Source organism: Zootoca vivipara, chromosome 13 (assembly GCF_965207765.1).
Source record: "Zootoca vivipara chromosome 13, rZooViv2.hap1.1, whole genome shotgun sequence".
Classification (NCBI taxonomy): Eukaryota; Metazoa; Chordata; class Lepidosauria; order Squamata; family Lacertidae; genus Zootoca; species Zootoca vivipara.
The window spans coordinates 10,699,599-10,719,611 of NC_142596.1; the positions used below are offsets into that span (position 1 = coordinate 10,699,599).

General features: G+C 46.1%; 1 protein-coding gene across 2 annotated transcripts in view; it reads right to left on the reverse strand.

Moving 5' to 3' along the window:
• The window catches only part of GRAMD2A (GRAM domain containing 2A), a 63,094-nt gene extending 47,428 nt beyond the window's left edge, over positions 1-15,666 (reverse strand). Inside the window, exons 1-2 of one of the 2 annotated variants that reach the window (XM_035130790.3) lie at positions 15,511-15,666; positions 13,623-13,737 (exon numbers count right to left, since the gene is read on the reverse strand). In XM_035130790.3, the coding sequence (XP_034986681.1) occupies positions 13,623-13,737; positions 15,511-15,529 (134 nt within the window). In that variant the 5' untranslated portion in view covers positions 15,530-15,666. Of the gene's footprint in view, positions 1-13,622; positions 14,012-15,510 lie in introns of those variants that run through there. The other variant, XM_060282371.2, reaches the window with a different exon arrangement.
• Between the last annotated feature and the right edge of the window lie 4,347 nt (positions 15,667-20,013).

Genomic DNA, 20,013 nt, shown 5'->3' on the forward strand with positions numbered 1-20,013 from the left:
CTTGGAGAAGGGCTTTGGGGGAGGGATGCTTAACAGATTTGCATAGGAGAGGACAGCCAACACCATACAAGCTAAAAAAATTCCTTCCAGTAGCACCTTAGAGACCAACTAAGTTTGTCATTGGTATGAGCTTTCATGTGCATGCACACTTCAAAGTTTAAAACCGTCTTGACAGGCTGGGACGACAGGCTGAAAAAACCCAACGTGTGGTATTCTTTTTTTATGTTTTACAAATGTACTGGTAAGTCTTGTGTTGCTTTTGCCTCTGTCTTCTCCCAAAGGAGAGCAATGCCCAACCTGCTGATAACATAATAAGTGACATAAGGAGGGAGCTGCAGCCCAAGATAGGAAAAGAGGTGGTAAGGGAACACCTGGCTTCTATAAATCAAATCAAATCTCCAGGGTCTGATGAGCTGCACCCAAAGGTACTAAAGGAGTTTGCAAATGTAAGCTCAGAGCCTCTGCCTATGATCTTGGAGAATTCTTGGAGAACAGGGGACGCCCCTACAGACTGGAGGTGGGCAAATGTTGTCCCCATCTTTAAAAGGGGGGGATAAGACCCAGGAAGCTACCAACCAGTGAACTTGACATTGATAGGGGCAAATATAAGGTTCAGCATTTAGGCAGGAAGAATATAAGATGGGGGACACCTGGCTTATTAGTAATACAGTGGTACCCCAGTTGCGGACGGGGTCCGGTCCAGCCAGATCCCAAGGTTTTCACAACCGGAGAGACCATTTCTGCACATGCACATGCGGCAAAAACCCAGAAATATACTTCCGGGTTTGCCGCTTACGTATCCCAAAGTTTACATAACCGGAGGGATACGTAAGCGGAGGTACAACTGTACATGTGAAATGGATCTAGAGGGTTTAAGTGGATCACAAGCTTAACAGTGTGATAAAGCAGAAAAAAAGCTAGTGCTAATCTAGGCTGCATCAACAGATGTCTAGTATCCAGATCAAGGAAAGAAATAGTACCACTCTACTCTGCCTTGGTCAGGCCACACCTGGAATACTGTGTCCAGTTCTGGGCAGTACACTTTAAAAAGGATGTTGACAAGCTGGAATGTGTGCAGAAGATTATCAAAAATGTTGCAGGATGTGGGATGCAGCTTGGCCTAACTGTAAGTGGAAAGGATCGAGTAACTTTTTATTGGGTTTTATAAACAAGGATCATAGGAATAATAAATAAATACTGAAGTCTCACGTCAGTTGTACATAACAAAAATAGCATAATAAATTTTCAGCAATATCAACAACATATGGTGCGTTATTAGTGGTCAATGTACAGTGGTGCCTCGCAAGACGAAAGTAATTCGTTCCGCGAGTCGCTTCATCTAGCGAGATTTTTGGCGGTTTTTTGTTTTGTTTTGCGAAGCACGGTTTGCAGCGGCAAAACAACAAAACAAAACAAAAAACTGCCGAAAACCTTTGTCTTGTGGAGCACGGCCACAGAAAACTTCATCCTGCGAAGTGCCGAAACATCACAAGACACTTTCGTCTTGCGAGTTTTTCGTTGCGTGAGGCATTCGTCTTGCGAGGTACCACTGTTGGGTTCTTGGTTTGTCAATTGATTTAAACAAAAACAAAGGGGAAACAGGATAGAATAGAATTAACAGATAATATTCAACATTGCATTGCTAAATGCCCAGTCAGGAGCCCTTGTGATTGTGCTTAGATGAAGTATGAGCAATAGTCATTTTTCCTCTTGGTGTATTGATGAACATGGAAGCGGGGTTCAAATATAATAATTTATGTTTATATGTAAATTTAGATCAACCAGACTGAGCCAAATGCGGGTGTGTGTGTGTGTGTTCATGTTTTGGAGTGCTGGCATATGTTATGTAATTAAATCACACAGGGGTAAAGCCATCTTTCTTGATCTGTTCACATGTCAACCACACTTTATTTGTTAATCTCTCGAGGAGGGCTGTTTCCCAAACTGTTTTGTGTCAGCTGCCTATCATTGTGCCAGAAAGGCATTTCCAGTACTGTACAATATCTGGTTATGTTGAGTCTCATCATTTGTAACAAATGGCTTATTAATTATGTGAATCCAGATTGTTGTTGTCTAGAAATATATTTAATAAAGCTAATTCTGGTTAGACTTCCAGTTGTTGTTTTTGTTATTTTATTAATTTCTTTTGGGTTCCAGAAACCAAAACTATGGGATTCCAGAAAGGCTGCCCAGGTGGTCTTAGTTGATTCCAAGCTGAACATGAGCCAGAAGTAATAAATTATTATACAAAGATTAAAAATACATTAAAATGTCACACATTAAAAACTTCCCTGAACAGGGCTGCCTTCAGATGTTTTCTAAGTGTCAGATATCTCTTTGACATCTGATGGGAGGGTGTTCCACAGGGTGGGCACCACTACCGAGAAGGCCCTCTGTCTGGTTCCCTATAACCTCACTTCTCGGAGTGATGGAACCGCCAGAAGGCCCTCGGCGCTGGACCTCAGTGTCCCATTTTACCATTTTAGACAGCACTCTAGCCATGAGAGGCAGCCTCAGAGCCACCCAGAACAACACAAAGTAACACAATATATAATAAAAAATGCAAAACAATTAAGAATGACTCGGTCATTCTTTGCTTTGAGAGCATCTCAGTGACCTCTGTGCTCAAATTTCCCATTTTGTCAAGCAAAGCTGGTTTTCATTTTCAAAAACCAGCAAAAACATTTCATCACGCACAAAACCCTGAAACACTAATGCAGTAACAATTTAATGCCATCAGCCCCCCCAAACGCAACCCAAAATCAAGGGTGATGTTGTTACATAAACACATCAGAGGCATACCAAGGCTTAAAACTAAGGCCGATATATTTTCCCCATTTTTAGAACACCAAGTTCATCCTGATTAGGAGGCCAACAGCTGTTGGCCTCATTCCGCAAAAGGCTGCCGGCTGACTTGCTGAGCCCTCAAAATATACCCATCCTCATCGCTGCATCTTGCCCGGAAGAATTTCAGAACCAATTCACAGATGGCCCCCTCCCACAGGGAGATGAAGAAGCACAACTCACTTCCCAAATCTGAAGGAACACCTGCTCCCGCAGGAACCTACCCGTATCTTAAGTTGGGTATTGGGGGTTGTGATCTAGGTCTGCTCAGAGGTTTGGACTAGGAGTGTTAGCTACCAGGGAGATGGCTTTCCTTGTGGCAATGTCCACGCGTGGAAATTCCCTTTCCACAGCAAGGCTCCTGGCGCCCACTTTACGAGCATTTAGGACCTGGATTTAAAAAAACCAGTTACCCACAGACAGCGCTATTTTTCTAGAAAAAAGAGGTGCCAGAACTCACCATGAACAGTGTTGTGTACTGAGTCAAAGGATTTTATATCTGTACAGTGGAACCTCGGTTTATGAACACCTCCGTTTACGAATTTTCAGTTTACGAACGCCGCGGACCCATCTGGAACGGATTAATTCACTTTCCATTACTTTCAATGAGAAAGTTTGCTTCAGTTTATGAACGCTTCAGTTTATGAACAGACTTCCAGAACCAATTACACCCATGCTTCGGGTTAAGTACGCTTCAGGTTGAGTACTCCGCGGACCCGTCTGGAACGGATTAATCCACTTTCCATTACTTTCAATGGGAAAGTTCACTTCAGTTTATGAACGCTTCAGTTTATGAACAGACTTCTGGAACCAACTGTGTTCATAAACCGAGGTACCACTGTATTACTATTGTCTGTATTTGCATTAGGGTAAAGTAACTGCCTTTTGGTTCCAGAAGTTACAGCTACTACTGGTTCATTTAAGCTGCTGTATTTGGATCCTCTGTCTTATTGGTTTCCTCCAAAAGGCAGCACTGTGATTGCCTGATATTGTTCCCTCCAAAATGTATCCCTTTTTAGCTAGTCCCCTGTCCCTATAAATGTAGCTTTCCTCTCCTCAGAGCTCAGTCTTGTTTGCTTTAATAAAGAAGTGTTACCAGAGAACTGTCTCCAGCATATTATGTCAAGAGAGCTGAAATCACGAACCCCACGTCACAACAAACGCCTCCCTTTTCGTCTCATAATGGCAATGGCACCCACCTGAGAGGTGCTGGGACTAAGTTCTGGGGAGTTCCGGCTGAAAAAAGCCCTGCCCACAAATTCAGTGGTATTAGGATTATGTTGCTGGTGGGGGGGGGGGGGTTGGTGACCATTTCTCATTTGCAGGTGGGAGATGAGCACCAAGGGTTTCACTCGTGCATGGCTGTTATCTTCTGGGACGGCCCATTTAGAGAAGGAGAACCAGTGGCTCTCAAGATTCCCATCAGCCCCAGGGACAAGTGTGAGGGGAATTTTAGTCCAGCTGCATCTGAACAACCATGGCCTAGACAGACCTTTGGGGTGGATCCAATAGGGCAGCTGTTAAGGTTGTAATTAATTTAGTTTTTACTTATATATATATTTATATGCCCCCTGACAAGACCCAAGATAGCTTATAAGAACCGGGGAAAACAAGCATTAATAAACAATTAAAAATTGATAAAATTAAAATTATATACATATATAAAGTCTATGAAAACCAGGAATTCTAATAAAAACAGCACGGCACCAGTCAGTGTTAGTAACTCAGATATACAATCTAATTGCCGATTGGCACCTTACAACCTGGGTTACGGTCGCCACAACGGAATGTCTAGGTGCCTTTTTTCCCAACAAAGTTGTTGTTGTTTTCATTTCTATACCACTTTATATTTTAAAGAACAGATCTCAAAGAGGTTTTCAACACATTGAAACATCAAATAAAACCACCCAGAATAAATCAGAGTCAAGCTTCAAGGAAAATATTTCAGGTCCTTCTCGAAAGGACATTTTGCTTTCCCCAGTCGCCAGCCTGGCATCCAGAAATCTCCACGTGGTCGCAATTGGACCCGCGCCACTCACAAAGTGTGCCTGGCACCTGGCTCTTTTCTATCGCTGGAAACCTCAGTCAGCATAGCCAGCCGTCAGGGGTGATGGGAGCTGCAGTCCAGCAGCCACGGGTTAGCCACCCATAGAAAATTAATGTGGGAAGCAGCTCCTCATCAGAGAACCATCCTCCATCCCAGGCTTCTCAGAGAACATAGCAAGGCAGCTTATGCAAGAGACCTGCCCGACAGAGTCCCAATCAAGCTGTAGGCAGCCCGTCACGTTGCTGCATGTTGAGTCAAACTCCCAGGAGAGGTTTGCTGGAGAATGCCCACGCCAGGTCCCGAGAGTTTCGCGCAGCCAGCCTGAATTTCCGAGACACAGCCCTCATTCAGCCGTGACCTCATTTCCTTGCTCTAGATGGGTACGGCTGCATTGCCCCAGCCTGCATTCCAGTGGAAATTGTTTGCATGCAGATTCGGAGAAATGCTATGCTTCTCTACAGCCGGAGGCGGGGGACGGACACACACAGACACACGCAGCAAGCAAGGGCATCCTTTGTTGGCGAAATCATGCTCAGAACGAGGGCAGTTAAGACTTGACAAGTCACACTGCGCCGCTCTTTAAAGCATGGCAAATATGAAATAACTAAAATGCTAAAGGCAGCTTTTTGAGTCATATTTATTCACAGGGAGTTTTTTTTGGGGGGGGGTTGCAGGAGGTGGGGCTATGCTAGCAAGGAAGAAAAAGGCTAAGCAAAGTCCCTTTTTGTAGGGATCCGAGGCAGACAAGAAAAATATTTACATAGCAAGTGAGTCTGCAACAAAATGCCATGAGTCTGTGCCGGTTGCCAGCCAGCCAATGAATGCTAACCGTTCTCAGGATATTCCCAGTTCATTGTTGTTTTCTCTCCCTACCCCAAAACTGCCTGTCAACATTCCAGCCTACTGAGCATGCTCGGTTCTTACCAAGCTATCTCCCCCATATCCAACCATTCCCCGTGTTATACCATACTCTCCCCCAATGCTGAGGTGAAAAAATGGGGCACACGTCTTCTGGGGTAACGCTCGTGCACAAGTCACATGACCCATGCAAGATCACAGCCCCCAAAGATGTGTTTTCTTCAGGACACTCAAAAATGAGCATTTTGGGGCACCACCTGAGATTGCAGCCCTGAAAAGTGCGCTTTTACGGTGCAAGATGGCATGAGGTCATGGCGTCCAAAATGGCCACCATGCTCTCACACAAAAAAACCCCAGGATGTCCTGGTTTTACCAGGACAGTTGAAGGGTGTGTTGTACTGTGGCAAATTCTGGGCTTCCCTGTGCTTGCTTACACCTTCCTCATTTTGGCTACACAGGGGTTCACACTAAAAGAATGAGTCCAATTAAACTCATAAGAGGGGCAGTCAATGTGGTCCTCTCAATATGTTATTGGACTACAACCCCTATCAGCCCCACCTATGGCCTATGGCTGGCGGTGATGGGACCTGTAGTCCAAGTATATTTGGATGGCACCATGTTGGCCACCTCTAATACATCACATCTTCTCCATTAGCCCCCCCCCACCCTTTATAGGTGCTTTATTATTTTTTCTTTCAGCCCTCACTTCTGCCTCCTAAACAGCCAGATATTAATAAAATAAGAATATATGCCTGTAGATGCCACTGCAATCTCTGAGTTGTGAGAGATTCCAGGCACTTACCCAGGGCTCATGTTTCCTTTGGAAAAGAGGCACAGTGGAGACTGTGCTATCATTATGATATATGGTTTATTTACACATATATACAACCTGAGCCAGCGATGGAGGGGCTGCCAGCATTACACTCCTAAAGAGCCTTGCTTCTCCCATAGCTGTAGCCTTGGCTCTGACTCTGCTCAGCTTGCTGCATTTAAGACATCCAATTTTCTCTCCAGCTTGCTGATACTTACAGCCTGCAACTATTTTTCTTCCTGCCCACATCATCCCCAACTGCAGTCCCAAGACTCAACTCTGCTTTGTCTCTAACTATCTCTCCATTGAAGGAGGGGCTCAGACCCATCTACCGGCACAGAGTATTTGCTTTGTTAATCACCCATTACCTTCCTTTTGTTCTCCGTAATGGCTCTTCTCCCAGGCAATTTCCTGAACGGGAAACTGGTTTCACCTGTATTTTAACACTTTGCCAAATCCAGCACCTGGCAGCCCATTTTAATACTCCAATCACTGATTAAACACCACCACTCACTAGACCCAGGAGTTTTGGGGGAGGATCTAGCACCCAGGAGCTCTATCCTTTTTCCTTCGGCCTTCACTTCTGTCTTCTCCTAAACAGTCAGATACTAATAAAATAAGAATACAGTGGTACCTCGGGTTACAAACGCTTCTGGTTACAAACGCTTCAGGTTACAAACTCCGCTAACCCAGTAATAGTACCTCAGGTTAAGAACTTTGCTTCAGGATGAGAACAGAAATCGTTACAGGTAGGTAGCCGTGTTTGTCTGACGTAGTTGAAACAAAATTTAAAAAGTCCTTCCAGCAGTACCTTAGAGACCAACTAAGTTTGTCATTGGTATCTGAAGAAGTGTGCATGCACACGAAAGCTCATACCAATGACAAACTTAGTTGAACAGAAATTGTGTTTTAGCGGTGTGGCGGCAGCAGGAGCCCCCATTAGCTAAAGTGGTGCTTCAGGTTAAGAACAGTTTCAGGTTAAGAACGGACCTCTGGAACGAATTAAGGTCTTAACCGGAGGTACCACTGTACACTTCGCCATGGCCCCCTAGTGAATACCTTCCCCCTAAAACTACCAAGAACACAGAATACAGCAATTGCTTTACCTTTGACAAAGCATGTCTTACATCAATTGGATATAGCAATAGCTACCGTACAAGTATGGGCAATATTCATCCTGCTTCCTAGGCAGCGTACAGACTGTTACAGTGGTACCTCTACTTACGAATAACTCTACTTATGAATGTTTCTACTTATGAATGGAGCTCCGTCCGCCATCTTGGATGCGGTTTAGATAGGATTTTTTCTACTTACGAATTTTTAGATAGGGTTGCTTCTACTTACGAATTTTTTCTCCCAATGCATTCCTATGGGATTCGACTTACTATGGGATTTTTCCGACTTACAAATGTGCGTTCGGAACGCATTAAATTCGTAAGTAGAGGTACCACTGTACTTCTATGGAGCAATGGGACTGAGTTCTTCTTCAGCTGTTACCATGCCAAAGGCTCTGATCCAGCATAACCCTAACTACACAAAACAGAAGAGGGGAAGGACAGAGCCTCACTACAGTGAGTGAATGTTCCTTGGGCTTCCCTAATTACAACTGCTGCTCTTAGCCACTTTCATAAGCAGTGATGAAATAACCTGAACCAGATGGGAAAGCAACTTCTGGTCTAATCAATTTAACTCCTAATGATTTCTATTTACTTTTTAGTCCTTGGCATTCCTGCAAGGTGTTGCTAGGTTCATTTTTCTAATGCACCACACAAGTTTTTAAAAAACCAAAGTGCTCTAGGAACTAGAAATTATATGGAAACGGCAGAAGAGGGCATCAATCATGAGTATAATTCCGACAACCACCATGCTCACACAAAAATGTGAATGTCTCTTGCTGCTGTACTCAGGTCACCTCTGAGAGCTACCGTAGTTTGGGTTTTCCTCAGGTATGTCTTGGAAGTGCAACAGAAACCTGCCAAACTGCTTTGACCAAAGAACTTGGTGGGATCTTAAAAAATGAGCGCGTATGCAGGATAGCTGTACAGGACAAGGTTGGCAGCAGCTGGTCTAGAGAAGGTCGGAGCAAGCTGCTCATGACTGGGACCTTCCAAAGTTTACTGGGTTGTGTGTGCAGAGGGGGAGACAGTGGGAGGTTACAGCAGGAATGCATCACAGATGGTTCCCCACCTCAGCTTTGCATGCAGAAGGTCCTAGGTTCAATCCTTGGGATCCCCAGTTAAGGCTGGGAATGTCCCCAGCCTATAACCCTGGAAATAATAATAATAATAATAATAATAATTTATTATTTATACCCCACCCACTCTGGGCGGCTTCCAACAAAAGAATAAAACACAATAATCTATTAAACATTAAAAGCCTCCCTGAACAGGGCTGCCTTCAGATGTCTTCTAAAAGTCTGGTAGTTGTTTTCCTTTTTGACATCTGTTGGGAGGGCGTTCCACAGGGTAGGCGCCACCACCGAGAAGGCCCTCTGCCTAGTTCCCTGCAACTTAGCTTCTCGCAAGCAGGGAGTCGCCAGAAGGCCCTCGGTGCTGGACCTCAGTGTCCGGGCAGAATGATGGAGGTGGAGACGCTCCTTCAGGTATACTGGAAAGCCTCTGCCAATCCATGCAGACAACACTGAGCTGCACGGACCAATGGCCAGTCCTCATGCTCCTGTGGATGACGACAATGAAAGCAGCCCAGCACCAGACCCCTGCACTCCCTCGACCCAAACTGGCAGAGATAAAGGGTGGAGGGGGCAGCTACAGCGGCCATCTTCATTATCCCAAATGCCTCTGGGCCCCACCTCCAACACTGTGTGCATCCAAGGCCGGGCTAAGAGATATTAGGAGTAATTTAGACGGCAGCAGATTCAGACGCATGGCCTGGTGCTTCTCATCACAATAGAGGGCCATGAAAAATTCTAAAATTCATGGACCTTTGGCCTAATGCAGCAGGACTTGTTATATGCCAGGGTGGATTTGATTTAAATCACTAGTCAATAAGACTTGATTTAATTTTAAATTTTTAAAAAAAAATTTACAGAAAGACTCATTCTTGCTGGTATAATCTTAATATTTACAACCAGATGAAGGTTTCATTTTTGGAATAATAAATGTTCAGAGTAGTTTTTACAGTTATGTCAAACATTACTGATTTGGTTATACTATTAGAAATACCTAGACAGATAATTATGACATTATTATTGTGAGGTTTAATAAGTTAACTGTTTATATTTGGACAACTTTTCTGCTGTACATTATTGGAAGGAGAAAAATAATAATTTGCTTAATAACAATTTAAATAATTTATTTAACTAAAACAATAACATTATAGCATATGTATCCATGTTTGTTAACTGATGTGGTTAAACAGTTTAAAAAAACTTAGTCTGAGTTTTAGTACACATGAAAAACTTAAAACAAATCCTTATTTCCTGATGAATAGCCTTTGGACTATAATGTAATTTAAATACCAGTAGAAAACTATATTTAGAAAGATTTTTTCCTCCTAAAGCATTTTATTTGAAAAATCTGATTAAAATTTTAAAAATCTGATTTTTTTTTTGCGGGGGGGGGGATCATTGATTTTTATCCACCCTGTTATACGCAATGTTATAAACTCAGATATACTAATGCAAAGGTTTTTAAACTGTGGTCACCAATCCGGCGCCCAGAAACCTCCAGGTAGTTGCAATTGGACCCATGCCAGAAGCAAAACACACCTGGCGCCTGGGGGACTTTGAACACTGGTCATATGTTCTCAAAAAGCGATCACCTGTAAAGAACTATAGTCTTCCATGGACGGGTCTCAAGCTGTTCATCCACTGCACACATGTGCTAGCAACAGCGACAAACATTTGGGAGGAAGTGGCCACATTCAAGAAGAATCTGGGGTCATTTAAGACAAGACATTGATCAGGATTGACGCAGGCAAACATCATAGCCAGTACATACCTAGGTTAGGAACACAGGAAGCTGCCTTATAGCTTTGGCCCATCCAATTCAGTATCATCTGTGTTAAAGCTCATCTGCCCAGAATTTGGGAGATAAGTTTTTCCGACCCTTACCTGGAGACCAAGCCCAGGAACTTCTTCAGGAACTTCTATGGCTCTAGTACTCTACAAGAGTCCTTCTACAAACCTACATCTCCAACTATTCTGGGGGGTTTCCACTCCAATTTGCCAGTCAGCCAAGCTAAACAATCAAATTTTCTAATACCCACCAGACTGGCATCCGAGAATCAAATCAACCTGGGAAACTGAGACCAACTGTCTTGTTTTGGCACTGGGGTGGAGGCATTGCCCACCTACAGAGAGCAATTAAGTCCCATCTCCAAGCCTCTGTTACTTTGCCTTGCCACCATCAAAAGCAGCTTCTGGACACAGCTACAGAGACAAAGCTACATTCAGCAGAGAGCCAAGTGGACAAGATGTTTGGAAACATACAGTCCTTTGGGAGAGCTGCAGCCACCCTGCGTAGCTTTCCCTCCAAACTTCAAGGTCATGCGATGCCCCGCTTTCTCATATCCCAGCATATGTCACAGGGGAAAAAGAAAGCACTCTGGCAAGCAGCGGGGTGGGGGAAGAGCGAAAACACCAAAAATAATTAGCATGCCCAAGTGTAGCAAAAGACAGCAGAGCAAAAGGAAAGAAAAGGAGGGGAGGTGGAGAGAAATCAGACATTCTGTCCTCACTGGCAGAGATAGATGTGTAATAGTGCAAAGCAAACAATGCTGGGCCTGTTAGAGCAGAGAACTGCAGGCCTCCCAGACCGTCTCATCCACGCAATCCCACCCAAGGCAGGGGAAAGAACTGTCCAGGAGAGACAAATTGAAAGGGAAAGGGGGCAGAGGGCGAGGAGGCAGCACAGGCTCCCCAAGCACCAACTGAAGTGAGAGCATAACTGCACGCTCTGAATTAAAAGTTGTCTAACTCACCAGGCTTACAAAACTTCCACCTGGGAATCATTAACACACACAAGCCCACATGTGTCTGCTGCAAAACACGCCTCACTCGTCTCCCGTGACCTTCCCTGTTGGGCTCTTGGGAATCAGAAACGGGGCAGAAGCTTCCTCGTCAGTTTAGTTCTTCAACTCAGCAGCAACAAAGCCAGGATTGTGTATGGAGAAATGGCAAGCCACCACGGCTTCCAAATCTGCCACTCAACCTCTCCCTGCCCAACACGGCCGTATGATGCAATTTTAGCAACTGGGATGTGTGTCTCCGGACAGTAGGCATCACTCTTAAACCTGGAGGAGAGTTGGGCATTGACAGGAAGCATCAAGGCTTTAATTCCAGAGTTAAAAGGAACTTTTTAGCAATAGCTCAAGCATCCAAAAAGGCCACCAGATCGAAATATTTTTAGACGTGTTCCTTGCTATCTTGCAGAAGCACCCGAGTCCAGGCATCAGCTCATCTCCAAAAACTGAACTCATTCTTGCAGCCTGTCCATCCTCATAATGCCCTAGCTTTATAAGAGTGAAAAGGGTTAGGATCCAGCCTTTCGCTTTGATTATTATTTACAATATTTCTGACCCACCCCTCATCATTCATGACCCCAGGACAACCACAAACAATCATTCCATGTCACAAAAACAACAGAGCGGATAAAATATTGTAAGCAGAATACAACAAACATTAAGAATCGTTAAGACTGCAGCACAACTCCTTATTTCTGTTACAAGGCTGGCTGAATTAGCATCCTCCAAAAGCCTGAGTAGATAGATCCGCCTTAAGTTGGTGCCCAAAGAAAAAGAATCAGCAGCAACCGTACCACTGAAAGGAATGCACCCTGTAAACAGGGTGCCAACACAGAGAAGGCCTTTGAGAATTGAGCCTGAATCGATTGGCTCACCAATTGAGTGACATCGAGCAAGTAGTCTCTCAACTATAATTCTCTCATCAGCAAAACAGGTTTTTTGTTTATTTATTTTAACTATCCTGCTACACCAGGCAGTGCAAACAAATGTTCCCAAACCCCAAAGGGATAATTTCTGAAATGTCCTGCTGCAATTTAATCAGCTTTCACACCCACTCTGGCAGTAATCAGCACAATAACCTCCCAAGAGGCCAGGGCAAATATATGTACTCTAGTTGTTCCCACTCTAACCCCATGTGCATTTTACCATCACAACAACCCTGTGAGGTGGATTAGGATATGAACAGCCTACAGAGTGGGCTTCACAAATGACTGGAGGGAAGTGGGTTGAACCTGGGTCTCCCCTGTCACTACATGACACAGGCCTTCCTCAGAATAAGGCCAAGGAATCCACAGGCCTCCACGTGTCGCTAGACAACAACTCTAATTATTCTTGATTGTCAACTCAACAACATCCAGAGTGCCACAGTTTCCCCCATCCTGGCTTTAGAGAGGAAAACCTGCTATAGCAGCAGCTGGGATCCCATTGGAAAGGGGAAATTATCACCAAGAGGGAGGGCTTCTGTCTGTTATCCTGTGAGGAGTTAAGACTGGGCAACACTGCCCCTCGACCTAGAGACCCACACCAAGGCTGTTGAGGAGTGGCCCCTTCAGACTCTGGCTGCCATCAGGGGGATACGCCAAGTCCCTCTGTTACCAGGTTCAAGCCCCCACAGGATGCTGCCACAGTCCTAGTCATGCAGATGCAACTTCAGCGACCATACCTGGTGGTGCCAACAAGGCAGGACTTTAGGGCAGAAGTACAGGGTCCCACCTGTTATAATTATTAACTACACACCCTTCGCAATTTGTTGAGATTCCTGCATGGCAGGGGGTTGGACTAGATGACCCTAGGGACCCCTTTCCGGCTCTACAATTCTATCATTCCTAAGGTCCCAGGGCTGGTTAGCAAGAGGAAATCATTATATGTAAAGGCATTTTAAAGCAGCTTGCAGTCAGGAAAAGAAACGCAGCACCGATTCTGGGCGGCTTGTCACAGTTTCAACGACCATCTAAAGTAGCCCCCGTTTCCCCATTCGGTCCCCAAGGCCAGCCCAGGGTCTCAAACGCCGGTCCCGCCGCCGGTTTGGCATCCGCCCGCGCCTCCCTCCCGACCCCCGTCAGGCGTGCCGCCCCTTACCCTTTCCTCGAGGGGCTGCCCTGGCCCAAAAGGTTCCAGACGACGGCATAAGCCAAGGCGCCAGCGAAGCTCCCCGCCTCTATCCCACCACCGCTCAGATCCAGGAGAGACGAGCCTGGAGGGAAATCGTTTGCACTGATCAGAACGAGAGCGAAGGCAGGAGCCGCCGGGTTCCGCTCTCTCCCCAGGCCGACCCTCGGCACGTAGAAGGCGCGGGGAAAGGGCTGCTGCTCCCCCGGCTCCCGAGCCCCAGGCGGGCAGCAGCAGGACAGGGAGCCCCCCGCCCGCCTGCCCGAGGCGCGTCCGAGCCGAGGAGCCTCTTTCCCCGCTCCCGGGTCCCAGCCACGCATCCCGCGTTCCCACGTGCAGTCTGACACGGGGATGATGTAACCCGCATACCTGCCCGGCGGCCCCTCGCGATCCCCCCTCCGCGGAGCCGTCATTCCCGGCAGCTCGCGATCGCCCGGCATTGGCCACGCCCACTCGCCACCCTATTGGCGGCAGCGGCGGCGGCAGCGGCGAGGCCTTCCCTCCCCGAGTGCGCGCGCTATCCCAACCGCGCGCTCTCATTGGCTCGCTCGCTGACCCTCCACGCGAAGTCCCTCCCCCAGAATTTGGGCGGGGTGCACAGCGGCGGCGGTGTCGCTTCTTAAAGGGGACGCCTCCTATGCCGGACGGGGCGGAGATCTTTCCGGTGATAAGGGAATTTGGGGTTGGTGGCGTGTCGTCGGTTGTTTGCGCTCCAGATGAGAAACTCTGGTAGCAGCATCCTTATGCAGTTCGGTGGGATCCACTTTGTGTGAGTGTGCAAAAGATTGCAGCCCGAGCCTTTTGAGGTTTACTCAACCGGCTTATATGCATGTTTACCCAGAAGTAAGTACTTTACACAGAGTTAAAAAGGTAAAGGGACCCCTGACCATTAGGTCCAGTCGTGACCGACTCTGGGGTTGCGCGCTTATCTCGCATTATTGGCCGAGGGAGCCGGCGTATAGCTTCCAGGTCATGTGGCCAGCATGACAAAGCCGCTTCTGGCAAACCAGAGCAGCACATGGAAACGCCGTTTACCTTCCCGCTGTAGCAGTTCCTATTTATCTACAGTACTTGCATTTTGACGTGCTTTCGAACTGCTAGGTTGGCAGGAGCTGGGACCAAACAACGGGAGCTCACCCCGTCACAGGGATTCGAACCGCCGACCTTCTGATCAGCAAGCCCTAGGCTCAGTGGTTTAACCACAGCGCCACCTGGGTCCCTTACACGGAGTTAAAGGGGGCTTATTCCCCATTGAAAAACAATGAAGAATCACCTGACACCATAAAGACTGACATGATGATGGCATGAATCTTTGGGGACTAAAGTCCACTGAATATATTTATAGTATATACATGCACATGGGTGTAAAAGAAAACAGTGTGCAAGTTAGATGTTAAACAGCACTAATATGCAAAAAAGATAGTTTCTCATCACATCCACATGGCTGACCCCAAGAATCCTGGGAACTGTAGTTTGGTAAGGGTGCTGGGAATTATAGCTCCGAGAAAGGTTCACTGTAGTTCCCATGGTTGTTTGTGGGCGAGCCACATGCTTTCAATGTGGTGTGGAGGTGGCCATTCAGTGGCCTCCCTCAACTGTCCTTCCTGGCAGTTGCCATTTCACCAGGAGAGAAGGCTCTGCTGAGGAAGCAGCTACATGTGGCTCCACCCACCCTTGAACTGTTTCTGTTCCAGTGTGCACTGCACTGCAAATCCTGCACTGAGCAAGGGAGTTGATGACCTCAGAGACCGCCGTCCATGATTCCACTGCAATTCCATTGACGCCTGCAACCACGTCACAACATGCCCCATTTATTAATTCAAAGTAGGTCAGAGTTGAGCAAAGAGTGACTACTCACCTGGATAGTCATAGAGCATGAGACTCTTAATCTCAGTGTTGGGCAGAAGATTCCCGCACTGCAGGAAGTTGGACTAGATGCCTCTCGTCCCTTCCAGCTCCGAGTGTTGCCCGTTCTGCAGCTTGCATTAAATAAGGTCAAGGCATTTCTCCTCGCTGTCTCCAAGCATTGCCATGAGTTCCTTGGATAATCATTCCTACCTTCTAGTATGTGCTGGTACCAACCAGGCTCTATACTCCCACAAAGCCAGTACTGGGTGGAGAGACTTTCTTGTTCCTTCAGCCTGTCATTATGTTATTTATTCCCATTCATTAAAACAAACAAAGCACCCAGCCTTGTTGCTCTGGGCATCTGCCACGAAAACGAACTTTCGCAATCCAGCACTGCTAAGCCCACTCTGGCACAAACTGCGAGAACACAGTCCAAGGCACTAAAACAACATTGGCTCGATCAAAGGCACCCAGGAGAACGGAGATCCTGGAAGCTTTTCCCTTCGCACTCTCCTGCGTTTTCGAAGACATCTGCTGGAAGGAGAAGCAGCTGCAGGGCAGCGCCACCCCATGAACTGGTTGTAAGTTAGAAGACAGGCAGATGGGGGCTGTCTAAGAGCAGACACTGGTTGGTGGGGCAGTGCCCCATTAGCCCTAATGGACCAGCCTCCACTCCTGGGATCTATAGTTTAACTCTCACAGAGGCACAATTCTCGGCAACCTTAAACTACAGTTCCCATAATTCATGATGGTGTGCTTTAAATTCTATCCCCTCTCCACCACCATGGAGGTGGATGGGAACAAAACTAGAATTGGTTGGGTCTCCCAGAATTTGGCTCTGGCTCCACCTGCTGTTGGTCTCCCTGCATTCTGTCCTACCAGTCTCAACAGCCACCACTGGAAGATTATTCTCTTGCAGTGAAGACTTCCCACCTAAGGGAAAGATATTTAGAATCCATTTCAGCCAAGTGTGGTGGAGATTCTCAGGGTATAAATTCCTTCTCTCATTAATTCCCCCAATTTATTTATGTTTGTTTATTAATTTTGTTTTACAAGATTTTTTAAAAATGAAATACTTTATTATTATTTTATTTTCTGGTATACACAAAGCAATACGGTAGCAACAATTAAGAGAAAATATCAAAGCAAGAAAGGAAAGGATGGATGTGAGGAGAGAGGACAGAGAGGTAGCATTCAAAGAATAGTATACTGTAATAGCATTTGTCCCTCAAAATCATATTATCCAATGATGCTTCACCATAGAAATCCATGAGATGAGGGTGACTGGCAATCATATTCCTTAACTTTAATGTATTCAGTAAATCGAGGCCAAACTTCAGAAAAGTTGTCCCTTTTTCAGATTGCATAGGGTTTGGGTGTGTTGTTCAATTTCCCATTAAAGCTTTGGTCCAGACCTAGAGAGATCAATAGTCTTGCTAATCTCCAGCCACAGATTTCCAGTACAGTAGTTGGCAAAATAAAACATTTATTGAGTATACTTTTGGTTAAATATTTTTGCATATACTTTTGATTAAATATCTTTTTATTTTGTTCTTTAATATTGTCAATGGACTAGCTCAATAAAGTAGATGCTACTCTAAAAAATAATTAAGTTTGAAATGTTCTGGAGTATTAAAATGGTATTTACTTGGCAACAAAAAGATCAGCATGTAGATACCAAGCTGCCCCCCAAATCAATAAAAATAAATAAAGAAACAAAGCAAACTGAGGTTCTGCCCCCCCCAAAAAAAGCCTCCCCCCCACAAAAAAATAAAATAAATCCTGGCTACACCCATGTCTAAGGCCATCACTATCAAATGGCAGTAAATTCTGGACATCCAACACCACCTCGTGAACTTTTCCTAACCCTTTTGATCTGCTCTGTGTTATAAGAATTTAAGGTCTCAAATATCTAAATTACGGTAAATGTACAAGGCAAACACGTACATAAATGCATAAACCACATGTCTGAAACAGTACAGGAAGACAGTCCTGAAACCATTTTGACTCTCCCAAACTGATCAAATGTTTCTCTGCAAGGTGAGAGGAAATATAAAAAAAAACCTCCCCATTGTCTCTGTGCTCACAAATCCTGCCTTAAGGGCACATTTAAGGGTGAATAGGGTGAGCCTGCAACCTGTGAGCTGGATTCAGGAATTAAGTAGTTATAATAACAAGAGAGTGGCCAAAACCCAGATAATGCAGTCAAGTAACTTGCCAAACAGGAGATAAACCACACACTCAGGATTCTGTTTTAGACTGCCCCCTGTGATGTCTGTACCTGTATGATGTATTGGGGGAGGTGGTCTGGGCTACACCCCTTCTGTGATGTATGTATGATGTTTCTGGGGGTGGTCTGGAGTTTGAGGGTGGGCAATTTAAAGAGTCTATATAAGAAGGCTGATCACCGAAGGATTGATGCTTTTGAAATATGGTGCTGGAGGAGACTCTTGAGAGTCCCATGGACTGCAAGAAGATCAAACCTATCCATTCTGAAGGAAATCAGCCCTGAGTGCTCACTGGAAGGACAGATCCTGAAGCTGAGGCTCCAATACTTTGGCCACCTCATGAGAAGAGAAGACTCTCTGGAAAAGACCCTGATGCTGGGAAAGACTGAGGGTACAAGGAGAAGGGGACGACAGAGGATGAGATGGTTGGACAGTGTTCTCGAAGCTACCAACATGAGTTTGACCAAACTGTGGGAGGCAGTGGAAGACAGGAGTGCCTGGCGTGCTCTGGTCCATGTGGTCACGAAGAGTCAGACACGACTAAACGACTAGACAACAACAATATAAGGGCTTGCACACATTTGTCCTGGGTCCTCCTCTCTCCTGCATGTGAGGGGAGCACCCTGTTGCAACAGCTTTAATAAAGATCAGGCTTACTAGCTGCTTTGCTTCTCAATATTCTCTGGTTGGCCTGTTATTTTCTCCTACTGATGGAGAACCTACAAAGGACTCTATAAGGGCTCTTGTGTACCCCATGAAGGGAAAAGAGCAGATTTTGTTTACAACATCTGCATGCAAGACTATTCTCTAACGAGAACTTGCAGGAGCTTAACTAAGCCTCATTAACTGTCATTAGGTTTGCCGGGTCACAAGTATCCCAGACCTTGAGTTTTCAGGGCCCAATCCTGATGTAACGGATGCAGAGGAATGGTGAGAGGAACCAGCTGGGGAACCCCCAAGAGAAGACTGGCTCAGAGCTCAGGGATTGATGGTGGGACAACAATGAGGGGTCAGAGGGAGAAGACTAGGAAGAGGAGGTGTCGGAGGCTGAAGAGGTAACAGGGTTTAGTGATGAGGGAGAGTCTGTAGCAGGCAGTTTAGTGTACAGTACCTCATTCTTCTGGTACAGCTGAGATCATTGTTGCTGTTATAAGGCCAGCCTCCAGCATTGCCGGAAACTCTAAAGCAGACACCTGCCTCATTAACAGATCCCCAGGGAAGTTCCTCCAGCTCCCCATGGCCCATCCAACCTCCTCCTGCACAACAAATGATGCTCTAAAAAGCCTCAGGACGCAGGGCCAGCTCAAATTGCTGCCAGTACTTCTGATAGGAATCTGCCTTCTCCTTCACATTTCCCTCGTTTAATGTAACCCAAAGCAATGAAAGGGTAGGTAAAGGTAAAGGGACCCCTGACCATTGGGTCCAGTCGTGACCAACTCTGGGGTTGTGCGCTCATCTCGCATTATTGGCCGAGGGAGCCGGCGTACAGCTTCCAGGTCATGTGGCCAGCATGACAAAGCCGCTTCTGGCAAACCAGAGCAGCACATGGAAACGCCGTTTACCTTCCCGCTGTAGCGGTTCCTATTTATCTACTTGCATTTTGACATGCTTTCGAACTGCTAGGTTGGCAGGAGCTAGGACCAAACAACGGAAGCTCACCCCATCGCAGGGATTCGAACCGCCGACCTTCTGATCAGCAAGCCCTAGGCTCAGTGGTTTAACCCACAGCGCCACCTGGGTCCCTGTAGACTCTTATCATTTGCTAATCTCCCGGGAAAAGTAAAGTGATTTCAGATAAATTGGGAGGTGAAGCGCATCCAGAATAAAATCACGCTAAACATAATGGAACTTGCAAATTACAATATTGATGGTATCTCGTATAACACAAGGAGGTTGTCAGGTTAAGAATGAATCAGTTAGTGTGGTGTAGCGGTTAACAGTGTGGTGTAGTGGTTAAGAACGGTAGACCCGTAATCTGGGGAACCGGGTTCGCGTCTCCGCTCCTCCACATGCAGCTGCTGGGTGACCTAGTCACACTTATTTGAAGTCTCTCAGCCCCACTCACCTCACAGAGTGTTGTGGGGGAGGAAGGGAAAGGAGATTCTTAGCCGCTTTGAGACTCCTTCGGGTAGTGATAAAATGGGTTGTGGGACCCAGGTGATGCTGTGGGTTAAACCACAGAGTGTAGGGCTTGCTGATCAGAAGGTCGGCGGTTCGAATCCCTGCAATGGGGTGAGCTCCCGTTGCTCGGTCCCAGCTCCTGCCCACCTAGCAGTTCGAAAGCA